The following is a 23,045-nucleotide window of genomic DNA, read 5'->3' as shown; positions in this document are numbered from 1 at the left end:
CACAGTGGCAGGTGGGCGGGGAGATGAGGAGGTGGAAGAGGTGATGGACATGATTGACATGTACGCTGACCAACGGACAAGAGGCCAGTATGGGTAATGTGATCTGTTCTCTCCCTAGAAGGCTTAGAGGGACGCAGGGGGGGAAACGGGTGAGCAAGTCAAGAGTACATTCATGAGGTAACACACATAGTCACACATGCAGACACACATGAAGACAGGCAGCAAGCAGACAGCGAGGGGTAAACAAATATGTTCATGTGGGGAAATGATGCAGGGTTTTATTTTTTTATTTAATTTTTGGGGGGGGGGGGGGGGGGGGGTGTAATTAGGTTTTAACCCCTTGTGAGACTTTCTGACTGTAGTTGGCAACTTAACACTATGCTATCCTCCAGATCAATGTCCCTGAGGATGGAACCCGTGGCGTTATCTCTCTCCACCCAGGCCCTGCGGCTCGGGAGAGCAGGGAGACAGAAAATAGGACAGGGATTTTGTTTTTATCCTGTGTCACAAATTCGAAGGATTAACAGTTTTTATTTCCTTTTTTAAATTTTTTTAAATGTTTACACAGATTTCTGCCAACTTCTTCCTGGTTATCTGCCATTGGCTGGGAGAGTTGGCGAGTCACACTTAAAACCTGTTAAGCTGTAGCCCTATTTTCAGAAATCGCCTAAAGGTATATGCCTAAGTAAATAGAAGATTGCTCCACTTCTACAAGGCCAATTTGCATGTTCTTGGTATCTAGGAACATCTAGGGACCTGGGGGTATGTATTTCCAGTAGGGATGTCCGATATTATCGGCCGACCGATATTATCGGCCGATATCGGCAGTAAAATGTGATATCGGAAAATATCGGTATCGGTTTAAAAAAAGAAAAAAACAATAACAATATTTGTTATATATATATCCAGTGAAATTATTAGTTACCTGAAATTATTAGGTTTTTTGGGGGGGGGGAACCCCTGCATATATCGGTATCGGTTGATATCGGTTGATATCGGTATCGGAAATTAAGAGTTGGACAATATCGGAATATCGGTATCGGTAAAAAGCCAATATCGAGCATCCCTAATTTCCAGTGTCAGAAATATTGTGTCTGTTACTAGGCTTAAGTACAGTAAATTGTAATGAAAAAAGGGAGAATATAAATTATGATTTATTTTTGCATCTGTGCCGGTGAATAACACCATGTTACAATTGTGAGCAAACCGAGCTCGCTCACTGAGCTCATTCAGCACCTTCTTGAGATCAAGTGTAAAAAAAATCTATGCAAATGAATAAAGGGAAGATGATTAAACAGAAGGATTTGTAGATACAGTAATAAATTATAATCGATTTTAATTATAAATTCATATTTGACCTTGAACTTGACCTTGGCCTTATTATGGCCAAATCATACATCTATGGATAGGGAAAAGGCTCCTCTTTCCAATGGCAGGGTTAAATCTGGATTTAGTCATTTCCTCACGGTTTTACGATAAAAGAGATATAATTAGCATTTTCCAGATAAATTCTTATTTTCGGTAAATCTTACAAAACATAAAATATACACTTTGACTGCTGTTTTGATAGGGTTATGGTCTTTACTCTTGGCTAAAAATTTACAAATAAAAACAAACCTCTTAACATCCAAGATCGATTTATGATAAAGAAAAGCAGGGTCCCCCAATTGGGGGACCTACAGGCTTAACAGGTTAAGGGTTGGTGAAGAGGAAATACACCCCCCCCCCCCTGGTGGATTTGTAGAGCGAAGAAGCCACAAGAGAGATACTGGGCCAAGAGTGGATATAATATATATATAATATATGAGAGAGAGCGAGAGAGAGAGAAAGAGAGAGAGAGCGAGAGAGAGAGAGAGAGAGAGAGCGAGAGAGCGAGAGAGAGAGCGAGAGCAGGATCACTGGCCTGCGTGGGCAATGGTGAGTAAACTGGAGCGAGAGAGAGAGAGAGAGGTAGCGATGATGACTTTAAAAAAAGTCAGATGAGAGTGAAAAGTCAGATGACAGAGTGAAGAGTCAGATGACAGAGTGAAGAGTCAGATGACAGAGTGAAGAGTCAGATGACAGAGTGAAGAGTCAGACGACAGAGTGAAAAGTCACACGGCAGAGTGTGACACCCAAAAAAAAATAAGAAAAGGGGATGACTCATCAGTCAAGTCATGCAGCATTCCCATTGGATGATGCAGTGCAGAGGGGAAACAGGAAGGAGGGCTCCAGCGCGTCACAGTCATAGCTGGCCGTCAGAGTCACGGCACTCACTGCCTGCGGTGGAGGAGGAGGAGGGGGCGGCCCCGGCGGGGAGGGGCGTGGCCGAGTTGGTGAGGGAGGAGGAGGTGCTAAGCCCTACGTGGGTGGGGCTAGACACGGTTTTGGCGGCGGTGCCCGCGTCGTTGTGCTGGCTGACCACAGACGGCTGGCGGCGCAGGGCACCAGGCACCGGTGCCTGGCCCGTCTGAAAGGTATAGACCACGTCCATCTGAGAGGGGACAGGTGTTAAGAAGAGGACAGACAAGAGAGAGAAAGAGAGGACAGCAGGTTAAAAGGTATAGACCACGTCCATCGGAGAGGAGGGAGGCAGAGGACAGCAGGTTAAAAGGTATATAGACCACGTCCATCGGAGAGGAGGGAGGCAGAGGACAGCAGGTTAAAAGGTATATAGACCACGTCCATCTGAGAGGAAGGAGGCAGAGGACAGCAGGTTAAAAGGTATATAGACCACGTCCATCTGAGAGGAAGGAGGCAGAGGACAGCAGGTTAAAAGGTATATAGACCACGTCGATCTGAGAGGAGGGAGGCAGAGGACAGCAGGTTAAAAGGTATAGACCACGTCCATCTGAGAGGAGGGAGGCAGAGGACAGCAGGTTAAAAGGTATATAGACCACGTCGATCTGAGAGGAGGGAGGCAGAGGACAGCAGGTTAAAAGGTATATAGACCACGTCCATCTGAGAGGAGGGAGGCAGAGGACAGCAGGTTAAAAGGTATATAGACCACGTCCATCGGAGAGGAGGGAGGCAGAGGACAGCAGGTTAAAAGGTATATAGACCACGTCCATCGGAGAGGAAGGAGGCAGAGGACAGCAGGTTAAAAGGTATATAGACCACGTCCATCTGAGAGGAGGGAGGCAGAGGACAGCAGGTTAAAAGGTATATAGACCACGTCCATCGGAGAGGAGGGAGGCAGAGGACAGCAGGTTAAAAGGTATATAGACCACGTCCATCTGAGAGGAGGGAGGCAGAGGACAGCAGGTTAAAAGGTATATAGACCACGTCCATCTGAGAGGAAGGAGGCAGAGGACAGCAGGTTAAAAGGTATATAGACCACGTCCATCTGAGAGGAGGGAGGCAGAGGACAGCAGGTTAAAAGGTATATAGACCACGTCGATCTGAGAGGAGGGAGGCAGAGGACAGCAGGTTAAAAGGTATATAGACCACGTCCATCTGAGAGGTGGGAGGCAGAGGACAGCAGGTTAAAAGGTATATAGACCACGTCCATCTGAGAGGAAGGAGGCAGAGGACAGCAGGTTAAAAGGTATATAGACCACGTCCATCTGAGAGGAGGGAGGCAGAGGACAGCAGGTTAAAAGGACGGGGAGTTAAGGACAGACAATAGAGAGGGACGTTAGAGACTGATTGAATAAAGAAAGGGTGAAGTCTATAACCAGGGCTCTACGCTAACCTTTTTCCCAAGGAGCACATGTGCTCCTAAATGAAAAAATTTAGGAGCACACAAAGAAATTTAGGAGCACCCAAAAATATTTAGGAGCACAGTGAAAATATTTCAAGTAACAGAGTTTATTTTTTTTTTTTTTGTGCGTGCATGTGTGTAAATTAGCTCTTGCTACAACCCTGCATGTTTACATTTTGTATTTTGTACTTGATGTTCATTAACATGTGCTGTCCCTATCAAATAAACTATCAAATCAAACTACTGCTACAAAAGTAACAGTCACTTAACTTTAGCTTTTGCCCCTTTTATGCATACCTATGCCTATGTTTTGGCTAGTGTTGCTCTTCTAGAAAAATAATCCTTTCAGGGTTGCCTATTGAAATACTGTACACCTCCAGTACAGAAACATTGTTTATGAGTTTGTCAGGTAGACCATTGATTGACAGTCGAGTCTGCCAATTACGTCACATCGCTTGCACTCCGGCCGTCCGAAGCTGCAGCTGGACCCTATTGCCCATCTCTGCTGTTGATAACGCTAGCCAAGTTATTATACACACAGATACACAGTGGGCCAGTGACTTGTGTAGGGGTGTAACAATGCATCGATCCTAAGGGGAAAATTCAACTGCATCGATTTGAAAATGTTAGAATCGATTATCGCAATTTTAATGTGTAAACGTTATGTTATTGTCATGTCCGTTACAGCCAACACAACCACATAATACGCTACTGCATCAACGTTATGATTAACAAAGCAAGGCATTCGTTTTGTTGCATTACCGTTATATTACTATTGCTATCGATAAATCTAGGTGTTCTAAAATCTATTGCTATTGGTAAGACTATTATGTTAGTGTCTCGGAAAACGCAGAGCCCTGATCGCAATTGCGGAGTTTCAGGACGTAAACAAGCAAAATGAGAGCTTCCGATTGGTCATTTGCTTTATTTCCCATGAAACCAGTCACGTCACTCGACTGTGATTGGACCGTTGGCTTGAGTGCAATGTGGGACTTGTAGTTTTTTAACGATTCTCAGCGGAGAAAAAAAAAAAAAAAAAAAGGACGACTGAGGCTGTAATCTGCACTCGCACACCGTGCGAGTAATTGATTTTTCAGGTTCGCACACATATTTTTAGGGGCATATGCGAGCAATATGGTCGCACTGTAGAGCCCTGTATAACGCGTTAGAATTATACTCATGACACGTAGCGCAATCATAATGTATAGCTATTAATTGTGCGTAGACGGACATGATAGAAGCCTGTTCGCCTCACTCTGCCTCCATCTTGATAACATGGACCAACGAGACCTGAACCCTCAAAATATAGTAAATTATTATTTTCCTCAACAGAAAATCACATCACATATAATTATTTTCTCTTAATGTGTTTATAGACTATCTAGTAAAAAGTCATGTACCACTCATATGATATTAAGCTTCTTCATTGCTTATATCATAATGTATATAATTATAACTATAATTACAGACAAAGTCCTTATTTACTCACTTGTAGTGGCTTTAAAAAACATTATACGTGTCAAACAACAATTCCAAGCATACTTATGATGCCATTATGAGTATTTAATAATGTGATACAATCATAATTATGATGCACGTAGGCTTCATAGAAATCGTTAACAGAGAAATAATTTTAGCAAAAGAGAGAGACAAAGACATACACGGGTATAGACGGAAAGAGAGCGGGAGATAGAGTGAAAGACTGAGAGTTGCTGTCTTTTCTCCCTTTCATCTTTAGTGAGAAAAAAAAGAAATGTGAAAAGTCTTGCAAAGCCACCAGCTACTTAGAGCCAAGAGGGAGAGAGAGACAAGAGAGAGAGGGGAGAGAGAGAAGAGACAAGAGAGAGAGGGGGAGAGAGAGAAGAGACAAGAGAGAGAGAAAGACAATAGAGAGAAGAGTGGAAGAAACGATGGACCATAGAATTAATAAATGGGCTTTTTATTCCATAATAGAGAGAGAGTGGGGGGGGGGGGGGGGCATACAGAAAAAGAGACAACCAGACAGAAAGAGATGAGAAAAAGTGGCATTCGTGGAGGAGGGGTTGGGATTGATAAAGTTTGGACGATGAAATAGTCCTTGTACCAATTATTTCCTCCATTGTGTTTGACTAGCCAGCCGTGCGCTGACACAAATAAAAAAAAAGAAACACAACGCTACCCACAAGGATTACTGAGAGGAGAGGAGAGGAGAGGAGGAGAGGAGATGGGGAGGGGTAGGAAGATAAGGACCTAATTAGCTTGCAGCCATTTGCCGTTCCTTCAAGTTGTCTCCCAGGAGAGAGGGAGAGAAAGAGAGAGAGAGAGAACTTTTATTTTACATTTTTTAGATGCACCTATATACAGTACGCCCTGTCCTGCAGCTCTTTATTCCTCCACAATGGGACCAGCATTGCAGCTGAATGAAATGCTCATTTGATTAGGGATGTTCGATATTGGCTTTTTTTTTGTGCTGATACCGATATACCGATATTGTCCAACTCTTAATTTCCCATACCGATATCAACCGATACCGATATATGCGAGGTTTCCCCCCCCAAAAACACAACATTATGCATACTTTTCACAATAAATAAAATAAGAATTTGTTCTCACTTGCTTGCCTGGGTAAATAAAGGTTAAATAAATGTAAAAAAATAAAAATAAATTAATTTGAAAACAGATACCGATATTTTCCGATATTACATTTTAATGCCAATATCGGCCGATAATATCGGTAGGCCCATAATATCGGACATCCCTAAATTTGATGCAAGTCACTAGTGTGTGATATAACTTGCCACTCAATACCAGCTTCATCAGCCCTAGTTACTGAGACCTGCCCTCCAAAGCCCTATTTTAGCCACAAACCATGCGCTGTGTGAGTGATGTCATGGTGCGTGAAGCCGTGGCGCTGTGGTCCTCGCAGCCTGAGGGCTGCACTACACAGCAGTCTGGGCAAATTAGATGCAAGTCACTGGTTTGTGCTGTAACCTATTCAATTGTGGTCCAATGAGCCTGACACAGAACACTGAACATAAGTATCTGCCCTAATCAGACAATCTCACTGGTCCCGCGGTTTTTTATTGTGGCTGACTTTACACTTTCTAACAAGAGGATGGGACGCAGCCTCAAACGGTTTCTACCCGCTCTGTGTCAGTCTAGACCTCTAACAAGAGGATGAGATGCAGCCTGAAACGGTTTCTACCCGCTCGGTCTCAGTCTAGACCTCTAACTAGAGGATGGGACGCAGCCTCAAATGGTTTCTACCTGCTCTGTGTCAGTCTAGACCTCTAACTAGAGGATGGGACGCAGCCTCAAATGGTTTATACCCGCTCTTTGTCAGTCTAGACCTCTAACTAGAGGATGGGACGCTGGGGGAACCAAGCGCTACTTGTTTACAACGAGGTCTCTCCAGAGGTGATAATGACCTCTTCTCTTAATTCTAGGTTACAGTCCTTTTCTTCAACAGCGGGGTGATGAGAGGATGAGGAGGGAGGGAGGGAGAGGAGGAGAAGGAGGGGAGGAGAAGAGGGAGAGGAGGATAATGAGGGGAGAAGAGGGAGAGAAGGAGGGGAGGAGAAGAAGGAGAAAAGGGAGGAGGAGAAGAGGGTGAGGAGGAGAGGGAGAGGAGGAGAAGAAGGAGGGGAGAAAAGGGAGAGGAGAAGGATGGGAGGAGAAGAGAGAGGAGGAGAGGAGAAGAGGAAGAGTAGGAGGAGAGGGAGATGAGGAGAAGGAGAGGAGAAGGAGAAGAGGGAGAGGAGAAGAGAGATTGTTGTGGTTTTGGTGTCATCAGCCAACGAGACGACCGGGTGGCAAAGACAAGGCCATGAATAACACAGAGGAAGAAAAGCTGCTCGCTAGGATTTGCATATAAATAAGAACGTTGAGAAAAGACTAAATATCCAGATGCATGCATCGCTCGCTGGGGGGAGAGTGACGGGAGAGGGATTACTTCAGAAAACAGAGATTTCATAGATCCACGTTAAAGACGTTTCTCTTCATGCAGTGGACAAGAAGAGGACACTGGGTTATCGATTGGTTGATAGAAAGAACGACAGCAGATCAGAGAGAAATAGATGTTGGTGGAGAGAGAGGGATTCATGTGAGCTTAAAGGGGCACTTCACTAAAAAAAAAATACTGATTTATTTTGCACATAATCTCACACACATCCCAAAACTATTAACTATTACTAACAGCTTTGCACACATTCAACAGTTATTGAGAGTTAATGAGCCCAAGTGATGCATTGCATTGCGTTCCCCATTGATATATATTCTTTCCATCTACATCAATTCCTTGAGGTATATTTAACACAGAATCAATATGGCATCAGTGTCTTCCGATGACATCACTGGAAGACATATTCAAACTGATTCTCAATTTGAATAATCGACAAACAAAAATCAACGTGTGCAAAACAGTCCATCGTTTTGGTGATACGTGTGAGATCATGTGCAAGATGACATTTTAAACGTCAAACGTTTTTAAATGAATAGTTAATAACGAGGAGAGGACAGAGCGAGAGGATGAAAGGATGGTAAAGAAAGAGGTAGCGTGGGATGGAGAGACCGAGAGGGGAAGAGAGGAGCATATGGAAGGCTGGAGGCTGCAGAGCCTGGAGGCGCGCCTGCTGTCTGAAAAGAGGAGGATGTTAGTGAAGAAAGAAGCATTAAAACAGGTCCATCTTGTCCCCCTCTGGCCAAGGCTTAAGTAAGAGTTCTCCTACCACCACCATGCTCTCCCTGACATCTCCCCGACCTCTGTGTGTAGCGTGTGTGTGTGTGTGTGTGTGTGTGTGTGTGTGTGTGTGTGTGTGCGTGTGTGCTATTTAACATCAAAGGAACTAATGAGCTAGAATGAGCTAAACACACTCCTTGGCTCTTCCCTGCAGTTACCTTGTTGCAGTTACCGTTGCTTCGTGGGATGATGGGGATGAGTTTAGCGCCCGCAGGGTTAACGAGGCCCACAGGGAGAGGACGGCCTCTGGACATGATAACACACACGGCTCGGGCCGGTGGAGGACAGCCATGCTAACACCTACAGTAGGCTAGGCTAGCTAGCTCCATGTGAATGTGGAAGAACGTCTCAATGTCAGTGTCAAAAGTGGTCAGTGTCAGAATGTGTCAGTGTCAGAATGTGTCAGTGTCAGAATGTGTCAGTGTCAGAATGTGTCAGTGTCAGGATGTGTCAGTGTCAGAATGTGTCAGTGTCAGAATGTGTCAGTGTCAGAATGTGTCAGTGTCAGAATGTGTCAGTGTCAGAATGTGTCTGTCAAAAGTGGTCAGTGTCAGAATGTGTCAGTGTCAGAATGTGTCTGTCAAAAGTAGTCAGTGTCAGAATGTGTCAGTGTCAGAATGTGTCAAAAGTGGTCAGTGTCAGGCGGCTGGGTGGCGCAGCGGACTAAGCGCTCGTCACCAACGCAAGAGACACTGGTATCGAATCCGGCTGTCAGCGTTGCCTCCGGCTTGGCCGGCCGTCATACTGGCTCGATTGGCAGAGTCAGCGGGAGGGAAGCCGGTGGGTGGGTGGGTCCGGGTCGTTGTTGTAAACAGCGACTCCTACAGTTCGGTCGGGGCGCCTGCACAGCGAGGGAAGGATCTGGAGGTGAGGTAGTGTGACCTTCCACACGTTACACTCTCCCAGTGAGAAGTGGTGGGCTGGGTACTCATGTGACGGAGGAAGCATGTGATAGTCTCCGCCCTCCCAGACAGACGGCAGGGGGTAGAGTGGGGGGGGGGGGGGGGGGGGGGTATAATAAAAATAAAATAAAAAAAAGTGGTCAGTGTCAGGATTTGTCAGTGTCAAAATGTGTTGGAGATATAGTCCTAGCCAAATACACATGCTCCAGCTTCCTGCTTTACAAAGGACTACCCTGAGGTGAAAAAGGGTGGACAGAGCTGTTACACTCCTACTAGACACACGACACAAGGAGAGGAGGGCAGAGCTGTTACACTCCTACCAGACACACACACAAGGAGAGGAGGGCAGAGCTGTTACACTCCTACCAGACACACACAAGGAGAGGAGAGCTGAGCTGTTACACTCCTACTAGACACACACACAAGGAGAGGAGGGCAGAGCTGAGCTGTTCATTCTGGTTACTCTGTTACCTGGTGAGAGAGAGTCGGAAGCTGATCAAAAGACGATCAGGGTATCAGGAAATTCATATCACCCGCCCATTGTAGTTGTCGTCAATAGGACGAGGGCAGAGCTACCTGTCACTATGACACACAGCTCTACCTGTCACTATGACACACAGCTCTACCTGTCACTATGACACACAGCTCTACCTGTCACTATGACACACAGCTCTACCTGTCACTATGACACACAGCTCTACCTGTCACTATGACACACAGCTCTACCTGTCATTATGACACACAGCTCTACCTGTCATTATGACACACAGCTCTACCTGTCACTATGACACACAGCTCTACCTGTCACTATGACACACAGCTCTACCTGTCACTATGACACACAGCTCTACCTGTCATTATGACACACAGCTCTACCTGTCATTATGACACACAGCTCTACCTGTCACTATGACACACAGCTCTACCTGTCACTATGACACACAGCTCTACCTGTCACTATGACACACAGCTCTACCTGTCACTATGACACACAGCTCTACCTGTCACTATGACACACAGCTCTACCTGTCACTATGACACACAGCTCTACCTGTCATTATGACACACAGCTCTACCCGTCATTATGACACACAGCTCTACCTGTCACTATGACACACAGCTCTACCTGTCACTATGACACACAGCTCTACCTGTCACTATGACACACAGCTCTACCTGTCACTATGACACACAGCTCTACCTAATTAACACCTTCCACTGTTCATGTTTCCGAGCAGAAATGCTTTGGCCACATAGAGCGAATAAATCAAGTTCTGCCTCGATCCTGTAGCTTCCTCTTCAGACTGGAAGTGGTTCCGTCAGTCCGGTGGTTCTGTTCAATTCTGCCTCTCTTTGCCAGAGAGACGTTGAGAAGTGGTCGACAATAAAATACAATGTTAGTGTAATTCTTTTGGTCCCAAAGGTCGACTTGTGAAAGTCGTCTGTGACAACAGTGAATATGTTACAGGTGCTATAGATAACATTTTTACATAGTCATCTTTTAATTTTATTTTTTAAATAATACATCCACAGAGCTTTTAGAAAGCTGCGGGATAAAATTATTGCTTTCCTCCCAAAGAAATGATTGATTAATGAGTTTATCATGTAAAAAAAAATTTGCGGGTCCAGAATGTTGTTGTTCCCTCCCTGCTTCCCACGTCCCCATGTTGAACGCAACCGATTGGATGGATGACATGCTGGTGCTCTAGTGCGACCTCTAGTGGCTGAATGTTATCTATAACACCTTTGAGAGAGTTAGCAGATCATATATCTTCCATGTGGTCTTTTCCCAGCAGCATGGTATCCTGCATTTAAGAAGAGAGAGAGAGCGAGAGAGAGAGAGAGAGAGAGAGAGAGAGAGAGAGAGAGAGAGAGAGAGAGAGAGAAACCAGTTCCATTCCTCTCCAGATGATGGGGCTGTGGAGAAGAGGCTTGGGGAGGAGGAGGAGGAGGAGGAGGAGGAGGAGGAGGAGGAGGAGGAGGAGGAGGAGGAGGAGGAGGTGTTTAATGATATCCTTGTGCTGGAATCTTGTCATACCAGGAAAACCTCACATTAATAGGTCACAGAAAACAATTATACAAATATATATTTAACCCTTTCTGGTGAACAAGTTCACATCGAACACATAGAAATCGAATGATGACGTATGATCAATGGCTACTGGTTCTAGAATTCGAAAAATAGAACTCCAGAGAAAATATTGTAAAATCATACACATCTGAATAGGTTTTAAAAAACATAAAAACATTTCTTGAGACTCTGAAGCTTCCGTAAGATCTCTTTGATGAGCCCTCCCCTTTTTCTAGGATCTTTCAAAATAAAAGCCTTCAACAGGGGTTGTTTCCCGGGTCGCACCTGAGTCTGGATGCGGTTGAGGCCCCTGAACCAGAGGATCTGGCCCCTCCGCAGCTCCATCTCGGCGTGGTCGATCTCGTCCGCCCCCTCGGTCATCTCCATCTCGTGGGCCTGCTCCTTGGTGACGCCGTGTCCCGCCTCCCGCAGGAAACTCAGGAACCTCAGGTTCTGGGTCGGCACGGCCGAGATCACCTGTGGGGGGGGGGGGGGGGGGGGGGGCATGCAACACACACACAGAATTCAGTGAGAAGGTGAGTAGACTGGACACTATTGAGACTGAGACGCTGCATGGTGGATGTGTAAATGGCAAATGGCTGCATTTAATATAGCAGCTTTTATCCAAAGCGCTTTACAATTTGTTCCTCACATTCACCCGTTCACTCACACACGGACGACGGCGGCGACCATGCGAGGTGCCGACCTGCTCATCGGGAGCAGTCAGGGGTCACTTCCACCACGCTGCCCAGGAGGAGTGGGAATCAAACCGGGAACGTCTGGATTACCAGACGACTGCTCTACCTCCTGATCCACTGTCGCCCCCCATATGCATTAACACAGTAGTGTGTATTGATACAGTGATGTGTATTAACCGATACAGTTGTATGGGTAGACTATACTTTGAGGTAGGTAGTTATGACTACAGTGTAAGGCAGTTGTAGACAGTGAAGGCAGTAGGCAGGTCTACGTTGAGTGTATTGAGGCAACAGAGGTCATTTTAAATGAATCAGTTCCCTCCCTGCCTGGCTGCCCCACATCCAGGAGTAGAAACGTGTTCACAAAGTGGGCAGCACATTAGGTAAGCAGTGTTTCCTGGCTCCAACAAGCACAGCCAATTGATTCATCAAAGCCAATTCAACCCATTGTGACCTCATCGAGGGATAAGCAACTCTGAACATCTGAGGACTTCAAACTCGGGCCAAATGGCAAGGCGCACGTATATAATTCCCCTCAGCGCCTAAATAACAGTTCAAACTGCCAAAACCATACAAACACTAGGCACAACCCATTTTCCATAATATGTCCCCTTAAAAGACCCCGAAAAGACCATAGATGCTAAAACGGTGACGCATTCAAACGGTGACCATGTGTTCCTCTGTGAGGAGTTAGACGACATGTGCAAACATTTGAAAATGCTGCACATCACACAGCTGCACGTGGTGCTGGGAACTCAGGAAGGAGACGAGGAATCTTCTGAACCACTGGAGTGACGTGCAGAATTGTGCCACAGTGACCCCCAGACTAGCTGGTCCACAGTGACCCCCAGACTAGCTGGTCCACAGTGACCCCCAGACTAGCTGGTCCACACTGACCCCCAGACTAGCTGGTCCACACTGACCCCCCAGACTAGCTGGTCCACACTGACCCCCAGACTAGCTGGTCCACAGTGACCCCCAGACTAGCTGGTCCACACTGACCCCCAGACTAGCTGGTCCACACTGACCCCCCAGACTAGCTGGTCCACACACTGACCCCCAGACTAGCTGGTCCACAGTGACCCCCAGACTAGCTGGTCCACACAGTGACCCCCAGACTAGCTGTGTCCACACAGTGACCCCCAGACTAGCTGGTCCACACAGTGACCCCCAGACTAGCTGGTCCACAGTGACCCCCAGACTAGCTGGTCCACAGTGACCCCCAGACTAGCTGGTCCACAGTGACCCCCAGACTAGCTGGTCCACACTGACCCCCAGACTAGCTGGTCCACACTGACCCCCCAGACTAGCTGGTCCACACTGACCCCCAGACTAGCTGGTCCACAGTGACCCCCAGACTAGCTGGTCCACACTGACCCCCAGACTAGCTGGTCCACACTGACCCCCCAGACTAGCTGGTCCACACACTGACCCCCAGACTAGCTGGTCCACAGTGACCCCCAGACTAGCTGGTCCACACAGTGACCCCCAGACTAGCTGTGTCCACACAGTGACCCCCAGACTAGCTGGTCCACACAGTGACCCCCAGACTAGCTGGTCCACAGTGACCCCCAGACTAGCTGGTCCACAGTGACCCCCAGACTAGCTGGTCCACACAGTGACCCCCAGACTAGCTGGTCCACAGTGACCCCCAGACTAGCTGGTCCACACAGTGACCCCCAGACTAGCTGGTCCACACAGTGACCCCCAGACTAGCTGGTCCACAGTGACCCCCAGACTAGCTGGTCCACAGTGACCCCCAGACTAGCTGCTGTAGAGCTGTGACACAGCACTGGATTGTGCTGAAAAAAGTCTCAACATCATCATTGGAAAGTAGAAACCAAAGCTATTAGTTAACTGAATAAAAAAAAAACAAGACTAGACACGGAAATGCATTCTGTACTAGAACATTTAAATAAAACATCAGCCTGGTGCTGGGTTAGGGTTAGCATCATAAAGCCTGGTGCCAGGGTTCGAAATTAACGGGGGCTTGGGGCATAATGCCCTTGAAAATGGACAAAATGCCCTCGAAAATCAGTTAAAGGGGGCACTTAATGCCCCCGACAGTTTACTAATTATATATATATTTATCCGGTAATGGAGCGTCTGTATCGTACGGTTCAGATGACGCGCAAATAAAAAAAATCATTTGGCGGAGCCGGTGTTCTGCACTGGCTGCAGGCAGCAGCAGCAGCACTGTAGCCAGCCAGGTGCTAGTCAGTTTGTGTAAAAATGGCACGCACAATATAAATCAATCTTCATTACGACTTTAAAAACATAGCCATTAACATTACATAGGCCTACACACATCTTGCCATAGCAGTTCGTAAACACAACGCACGTTTTAACTATGGTAGCCCGACGCAGCCCGCAAGCTAATACTGTACAGTCAATGAAATGTCACCGTAGCTACTGTAGCAGAGGAGGAAATGGGAGTCTGAGAGGCGGGGTGTTTAAAGACAATGATAGGCGTTTATTCAACATCCAAGAAGGCTAACATACAACTGTGTTTTATTAACTCCAACCGGGACTATTGCCGCTTTCCCACTGCATGCCATCACCTCCTAACGTTACCGGAGCTGATAATAACATTGCTGAAGGTGCGTGACACTAAAATGTCCGTGGGGACCCGGCGCCAACCCATAGATAGTTCCAACTCACCGAATTGCGTAATCCACCACAGATGCACTCAATATTTAAATAATGTTAGTCTAAATAAATGTAGACAGAAACATAATAATTTCAAGCAGAAAACGAATCTTTCCATTAAGAACTGACAATCAGGGAATTTAAACATGGTTGACATTGTTTTTGTGTGTTTATATTAATTAAAGAAAGGAAAGTCTAGTGCTGGCTGAGCATATTGTTTGTTTGCACTAAGTTAATACTTTGACAAATGTAGCCTATATTTTTCAGTCGGTTCGGTCTTTGTGTGCCAAACATTATTTAAGGCTGTAAACACTGTAAACCTTTTATTTTTAATAAATGAGAAGCATGTTTAGATTTGAGTGTTAAATTTTTTTTAATAAAGATTAACGTATATCGAACTGAAAACCGTGACCCCAAAATCGTGATACGAACCAAACCGTCCATTTTGTGAACCGTCCCACCCCTACCGTTTATCATAAAAATTCAGTGCCCCCGAAATACAAAAAAAAGCCCCCGAAAATCAATTAAGGGGGGCAAAAAAAGCCCTTGAAAAAAAATGTTAATTTCTAACCCTGCCTGGTGCTGGGTTAGGGTTAGCATCATAAAGCCTGGTGCTGGGTTAGGGTTAGCATCATAAAGCCTGGTGCTGGGTTAGGGTTAGCGTCATAAAGCCTGGTGCTGGGTTAGGGTTAGCGTCATAAAGCCTGGTGCTGGGTTAGGGTTAGCATCATAAAGCCTGGTGCTGGGTTAGGGTTAGCGTCATAAAGCCTGGTGCTGGGTTAGGGTTAGCATCATAAAGCCTGGTGCTGGGTTAGGGTTAGCGTCATAAAGCCTGGTGCTGGGTTAGGGTTAGCGTCATAAAGCCTGGTGCTGGGTTAGGGTTAGCGTCATAAAGCATGGTGCTGGGTTAGGGTTAGCGTCATAAAGCCTGGTGCTGGGTTAGGGTTAGCGTCATAAAGCATGGTGCTGGGTTAGGGTTAGCGTCATAAAGCCTGGTGCTGGTGGCTAGCCATCAGGCCATGTGAGCGGCGCGGGGCGCGGAGCGGGCGTTTTTGACGTGAGCGAGGAGTGGGTTTTAAAATGAGTCGGCGCGACGTCCGGAGCGAGAGTTCTCCTCCGCTCCAATCCACTCCAGGCCGCTCACAGTGGTTTAACACTGTTGATGTAATATATACATGCAGTACAATGCCAAAGCAACAGATGGCGATGTACAAACATGAAGGCCATTTTCAACCAATGAGAAGGGTGAACCTGTGATATCCTGTTCAGGCTTTGTCACTCACTCCTGTTAGAAAAAGTATCGACGCCATTGTTGTTGTCGTTAGCTTACATGCTAACGTTAATGGCAGCGACCATAGCATTGTGGCTCGGCTAGCCTATCATCGCTTAATAGAGCTAGTGAATGGATAAACAACGTTATTTAACATTGCAGAATGGGTACAATTACAATGCGGCTCAATACAAACAATTGTTAAGGGGCCCAGGGGGTGTAGACTGTTGTAGTTTGAGCTAATTTACACCATGGTCCAAAAAAAAATAAAAAATCTGCCGAGCGATCTGGCGCGGGGAGCGCTCGATTCAAGGTGAGCGGGGAGCGAGCGGAGAGAGACTTGGGGGCGGGGTCAACATGAGCGATTAGCGGAGCGGACCAAGCTTTAAAGAGCGAAGAGCGGATTTCTCGGCCGCGTCGATCCGCTCACGTGGCCTGCTAGCCATCGAGAACAGGGTTTGTCAATATATCTGTATCTCTGTCTGTCTGTGCCCACAAAAGTAGACCAATCACAGCTCTCACGCTGCTACATGCCACACGTTAGCCAGTGCCGTTAGCATTAGCAACGTACATTAGCCAAGCTAACGTTATGCAACGTTGTCAACATACATTAGCCAAGGTAATGTTATCAACACTTGCAATGTACAAAGCTAACGTTATCAACGTTAGCAACGTACGTTTTCACCAAGCTAACATTATGACGAAGTTCGGCATGAAACACCCAAGATCCTGACGGCGTTCAACAGAGGAACAACAGAGAGCGTCCTGATGGGGTGCATCACCGCCTGGAGGGGGAAACTGCACCGACCTCAACCTCAGAGCGCTGAGCAGGGTCGGGAGGACAGCCAAAAAGATCTGTGGATGTGTGAGCTTCCCTCCATCCAGGAAATATACGAGAGCCGGTACATCAAGAAAGCCCGGAAAATTATCAAGAACTTTAACCACCCCAACCATGGACCGTTCCAGCTGATGCGGTCTGGAAAGCGCTACCGCAGTCACACAGCCAGAACCAACCGGCTGAAAAACCGTCCCCCCCCCCCCCCCCCCAAGCCATCAGACTCGTCAACAGAGCCCACTGATTTTTTTAAAGGGTTTAAAATACATTTGTAAATAAAACTAAAACTCAGTTGAGGCAATAAGGCTGTCAACCCAAGTCTACTATTTCAATGAGAATCCTTCTCAACACAACGCTATTGGTTGAATAGAGACAGATGCTCCTTCTACCTGGGTTTGCAGAGCGCTCGCTCTCTCTCTCTCTCTCTCTTTAATGTCATGACCGATAAAAGCAGCTGCCCTCTTGCTTCTAGAATAAATCAGAATGAAACCAACCAACCCCCCTCTCTCTCTCTCTCTCTCTCTCTCTCTCTCTCTCTCTATATATTATATTATATTATATACCCACACTACACACACTCTAGGTGAACTCACAATTGAACACATGTGAGCTTATCTCTTTAGGCGAATATGATTGCCTGCCAAAGGCTGGTGATTGTGTGTGGGTGTGCGTGCGTGTGTGTGTGGCAGGAGTTCCTGTGTGGTGCCCATGTGTGTGTGTGTGTGTGTGTAGAGGGACTAGTGTACAGGTCTCCCCCAGGGGTTTGTGGGTAAAGGCGGGTCGTACTTTCATGTGCAAAGCTCATTACCATGGCGATGGTAGTGACTGCAACGCTACTGTAGGCTGTAGTTCTGCTCTGTGTTCTCTGCTACCTACCTAATGCATGTGCACACACGCACACTCCCTCGCACACACACACGCTTTTGCCTGGCTGGGAGCTGGCTATGAGGAGGACATCACAACATGTACCGTTTTACAGTGGAGCACCGCCCACGTCAAGAATTCCAATATGTTATTTCCATGACAACGTTCCGTCAGTATCTGTGAACATGAGCTACTCTCTCTCTCAGAGCCAGAGACCAGAGAAGTAAGGATTACACTTGTGATGTCATCAGGTATACAATCTGAAGGAATGGGAGACTGATTTTGTGGACCCACAGAATGTTTGATTCCTTTTTCTTTCTTTTTTATATACCCAAATGAGCTTTATTCATTTTTTTTATCTACTTTTTCTCCCCATTTTTCTATTTTTCTCCCGTCCCCAATTTCGTATCGTCCAATTCTACCCTCCCCTGTCTCGAACGCTGTTAGGCCATGCCTCCCACAAGCCGGCTGCCATGTGGACAAAGCCTTGCATCACGTGTCCCCTCCGGTACTCGAGGAGGCAGCCGTCGCATCTTTTCACCTGAACAGCGCGATCTCTCAGCGGCGAGGGTCTGCGTGGGAGGGACACGCCGCCCCCCCGTCGCTTCCTGATTCTACTGCGCAAGCGCACCAACCGACCTGTAGGAGTCGCTGTCCACAACGTCCGATCCCCACCCACCAGCTTCCCACCCCCTACCTAATACTGCCAATTGTATTAGTATGAACGACCAGCCAAGCTGGTAGCAACTCCGAGAGCTGGGCTCGAACCCAGCATATCCTGCGTTGGTGGCGAGCGCCTTGCCCACTGCGCCACCTAGCCGCCCCAAATGAGCTTTATTCTATAGTAGTGACCTCAGTTCTGAAAGAGAATGCACCTGTATAGAACATTCCTGTGTGTGCTCAGTGTCATCTATAACAGTGGTTCTCAACTGGTCTAGCCTCGGGACCCAACATTTCACTTAGTCATTAACACTTTGACTGCCGGGAACCATCTTTAGACGTCTTTGCTGGCCATGCTAAAGTTGCCGGAGGACGTGTTACGTCGTCCTTATATCAATATTTCAAAAATCTGCGATCGGATTCATATGTCCCCTCCGCTGGCCTGAGATCCACCAGCAGGACCCACTGAGCTGGCGGTTCAGGAGCGCCATCTGGTGGCCGATCGGCGCAATCGCCAAACAGGATGTTGCATAGAGGTTGTCCTAGACGTCCGTAGTACTTCCGGGCGCTCGCTATAGGTCATGGGACTCTGGCTCGTCACGCTACACGGTGATCGATTGGCAATAACTCGATAAACAACATGATTTGGACGTATATACCATTATACAAGCTGGAGATGGACCGGGTAAAAATATATCCCATAATGATAAGATTTCTACTCTACGATGATCGCCCAACGGCGCGCGGAGACTGGGGTGAGTTTCAGCGTGTAACGTTACCGTCTTCGATACTAACTGCTATTATCAACATTTGACCCACATTAGATGATTGGTATAACGCTGCCCACGGAATTATAAACGCCCCCTCGCCCATCCGGTCAACATCAGATGACGTGTAGTAACTTCTAGAAGTACGTCTAGTTGGAATTTTTTATATCGCGCTGATTGCCATCAAACTGTATTTCATCATCAATATAATGCATTTGGGGCTATATATCACGTTCTGGAGAAAGCTGCAGAAAGAGATGAAAACATACTTATACATTAGACCATACTTTACTATGAATATGTGAATGAAAAAGTTTAACGTTGCTACACAATGAACAATACATATAGGACTTTGAATGGGCCCTAATAATGGCAATGTAGCAATAGAATTAAAAAAGTTATAGCCCTGCAAAGAAGGGGACTTTCTCCATAGACAAATAGCGCTGGCAATCTATGGTATATCATGAATTTAACCTTAGGCAGCCAAAGTGTTAAGTCGCGACCCAAAATTTTTAACCACTATGATTTATGTAAAAAAATAAAAAAAAACAATGAAATAAAATAATAATAAATAATATGCTTCTTAGCAGATTTCTTAGCTTAACATAACAGACCTAAGTTTGGGGGAACTAATGGGATAACTGGGGTTGCAACAAAAGTGCAACTAAGGGCTAAAGACACAATGAAATAAAATAATAATAATAATAATAATTAATATATCCTTCTTAGCAGACTTCTTAGCTTAACATCCCAGGGAACTAATGGGATAACTGGGGATGTTGTTTGCTCCTGACAAGAGTCTCAAAGTCTGGGGTGATGGTAGACAAAGCAACTCTGAGGTCATGCTCAATGTCCAATCTGCTCCTCCGCTTTGTCTTCAGCTGGACCAGAGCTGAGAAGCCACTTTCACAAAGATAGGTAGTGCAAAAAAAATATTATTAAAAATTAAAAGATTTTTTTTTTTTTTTTTTTTTTTTTTTTTTTACACATGGTGCTCAAAATGGCAAAATGGCCCCGCGACCCACTTTTGGGTCGCGACCCACCAGTTGAGAAACACTGATCTATAACACATTTCACAATTCACTGTTTATGGAGCAGCTCCAGACGGTACACCTGATGACGTCACACAGGGTTTGAGTTGTAGCTCTCTAGTTTGTTGGATTTGGGAGAGGGTTGATTGTTTTCACAGATATCTCTGGACTGTCTTAGACCAGAGGTATAACATGTATGAATTCTTAAATTGGGTGTAATTCCCCTTTATGTGTCTTCTACCCGGCGTGGTCCTTACCTGACCCCAGAGCAGCTCCCCGACGCCGATGAAGACACACCACAGCCACTGGTCGATGGTCAGAGCCGTGCAGGAGAAAGGCTTTCCTCCAAACTGCACGATGACAATCTGAGAAAGGAAAAATATATATAAACATATATATATATAGGAAAAGGCAACCCCCTAACACAGCAATACTTAAAGGTGCTATAGATAAAAGTGTTATGTAGAGTAGTAATTTATGAATAATTAATAATACATCCAGAGCTTTTAGAAAGGTGCAGAATAAAGGTATTGCTTTCCCCCAAAAAACATTATTGATAAATTAATTAATATTGCGCGCGGAGTGTTTGCACGGTGGTCTCTCTCTCTCTCTCTCTCTCTCTCGATTCGGGAGCAGCTCCGCGCGGCACAGTGTGTATGTGTGCTCTGTCGCGAGGGTCTATCTGATTCTCTCTCTCTCGCTCTGTCAAACCCCGTTTGGTGCGCTACAACCACAGAGCCAATCGGATCACTGTCCGCTTACCCAGCGCCCGCTGACGTCAACATATGCTTCAAATCAGGATGACCTAATTAAATCTAGCAGGAAATGGTCTGAGCTGAATGAGAGCAATCCGCCAATATGGTATTTAGACACAAAAACACATTGATACTAACTCCTATTACTATAATACAATGCTAGAGACTCAAAAAAGACATTTATAATGCATGTCACCTTTAACTCTTTCACGGCCATACCCGAGTATTATTGCATATAATGCGTCCTATCTCGCAATCTATGAAAAAATAGTGGATTATTCCGGAAATGGGGCGCTGTTTAGCGTCTAACAAACTACAGTGTAGAAATAAGCTGATTAAGCAGTAATGGACTATGAACAATGCCTGTCAAATGAACCATACTATTGTCTCCATAGCTATAATACAGAACACACGATGGGTCTGCAAACATAGCTAAAATGGTCATTAACGCTGGCCCCAAACGGTGCAGATGGCGAGAGCTAGTGGCCAGCGTTTCCGTTAGCCGGTAATTACCGGTATTTGACCGGCAAAATCTGTTTAAGTCCGACATATTTCATCTCTCCGGTCTTAATGTCCGGTGAAAATAATTCCCTGAGTCTAAGCACAATTTGATTATTTGAATTGTATTAAAATAGGCTAAAATTAAATAGCCTATGCGATGAACGAAACGATCATTACATTTGTTTCCTCGTTGCTTCTAATAATGACAACGACGTTGTCAGCGAGCGAGAGCTTAGTGCTGGGTGTGCAAACTTTTGTGAAGCTGCAGAGCCATAGCACAAGCAGCCCAATGCAGTATTCCAGCAGTACTCCAATTCAGCCATTTTCAGCCAATGTTGGGTGGGGGGCGCTGCTGTGCGGTTCCCAGAAAAGAGCCAATAACAGCTAAATCAGCTTCTCTGCAGCGCCATACTCTTTGCAAATAAGTCGTTGCGAGGTGGAGAGTCGTCACGCAAACCACGATAATGTTGCCGTCTCTCTGCTTTCTCAGTTCTTCGCTTGATATAATTAATACAAATGTCCAATATAACGGAATTCGTTAGCTCATAAAAATGTGATTATAACAGACTGCTGTTTAGTGTCGGACCGACTGCCCACATACGCGGATAAAGTCAGCAGCAGCACGGAGTATCGAGGGACTTATTTTATTTGGAATATATTAATTAATGACTGTATACGCAAAAGTAGCCTAGTTGTAAGTAATAATATTATAAATCTACATGCCTTGAGGATGACATTCTTTATATAGCCTGCCTATCAATTGTTTTAAAGCTCAATAAACTATGACCGGAATTAATCTCATTTGTCCGGTAGATTGAAATCTTGCAGGTCACGGAGACCGGCAACAATTTTTTCTAACGGAAACCCTGCTAGTGGCCGTGAATGAGTTAATTGATTTGCCTGGTTAAATAAAGGTAATTATTTTTGTAATAATAATAAAATAAAATAAAAATGGCGGGTCCAAAGTGAATGTTGTTTACATGTTGCAGGCACGTATCCCCTCCCTACTTCCCATTTCCCCACGTGGAATGCACCCGATTGGAGAAATGACATGCTGGTGCTCTAGTGAGACATCTAGTGGTCGAGTGTTATCTATAGCAGCTTTAAAGCACGTGGGATCATTCCTCCAGTGTGTGTTACCTGCAGGGCGAAGGTCCCCAGCACCACGCTGCAGAAGATGGGGTTGCGGTAGATGCCCTCAAACACATTCCTCTCGCCGTGGATCTTGCGGGCGTTGATCTCGTTGAAGAGCTGCATCATCACGAACACGTTGAAGACGATGGTGTAGTGCTCGGAGGGCGGCGAGTGGAGGGGCGTGTTGCGGCCGTTGTCGATGTCGAAGATCCTCTCGCCTGGAACAGAAAGAGACCTACAGGGATGAGGTTCAGGTACCGGCCTGGGTGGAAGACTGTTTTCGTACAGGGCTGAGGTTCAGGTACCGGCCTGGGTGCATCTCAATAAATTAGAATATTGAGGAAATATATTGGTTGCCTCCGTGCCAGGCCGCAGTGATTCATGCAAAAGGAGCCCCGACCAAGTATTGAGTGCATATACTTTTCAGTAGGCCGACATTTCTGTAATATATATATTTTTTTATTGGTCTTATTCTATATTCAAATTTTCTCAGATACTGAATTATGGGT

General features: G+C 45.9%; 1 protein-coding gene across 1 annotated transcript in view; it reads right to left on the bottom strand.

The window, feature by feature from the left end:
• Positions 1-2,224: 2,224 nt before the first annotated feature.
• The window catches only part of atp2b4 (ATPase plasma membrane Ca2+ transporting 4), a gene marked incomplete at its 3' end in the record, with an annotated part of 262,124 nt that continues 241,303 nt past the window's right edge, over positions 2,225-23,045 (bottom strand). Inside the window, exons 18-21 of the mRNA XM_084315824.1 lie at positions 22,543-22,754; positions 20,404-20,511; positions 11,658-11,849; positions 2,225-2,473 (exon numbers count right to left, since the gene is read on the bottom strand). Of these exons, the coding sequence (XP_084171950.1) occupies positions 2,225-2,473; positions 11,658-11,849; positions 20,404-20,511; positions 22,543-22,754 (761 nt within the window). The remainder of the gene's footprint in view (positions 2,474-11,657; positions 11,850-20,403; positions 20,512-22,542; positions 22,755-23,045) is intronic.

The sequence above is a fragment of the Notolepis coatsorum genome (assembly GCF_963971535.1).
Source record: "Notolepis coatsorum genome assembly, chromosome: 6".
Taxonomy (NCBI): domain Eukaryota; kingdom Metazoa; phylum Chordata; class Actinopteri; order Aulopiformes; family Paralepididae; genus Notolepis; species Notolepis coatsorum.
This window is presented reverse-complemented; position numbering and strand designations above follow the sequence as displayed.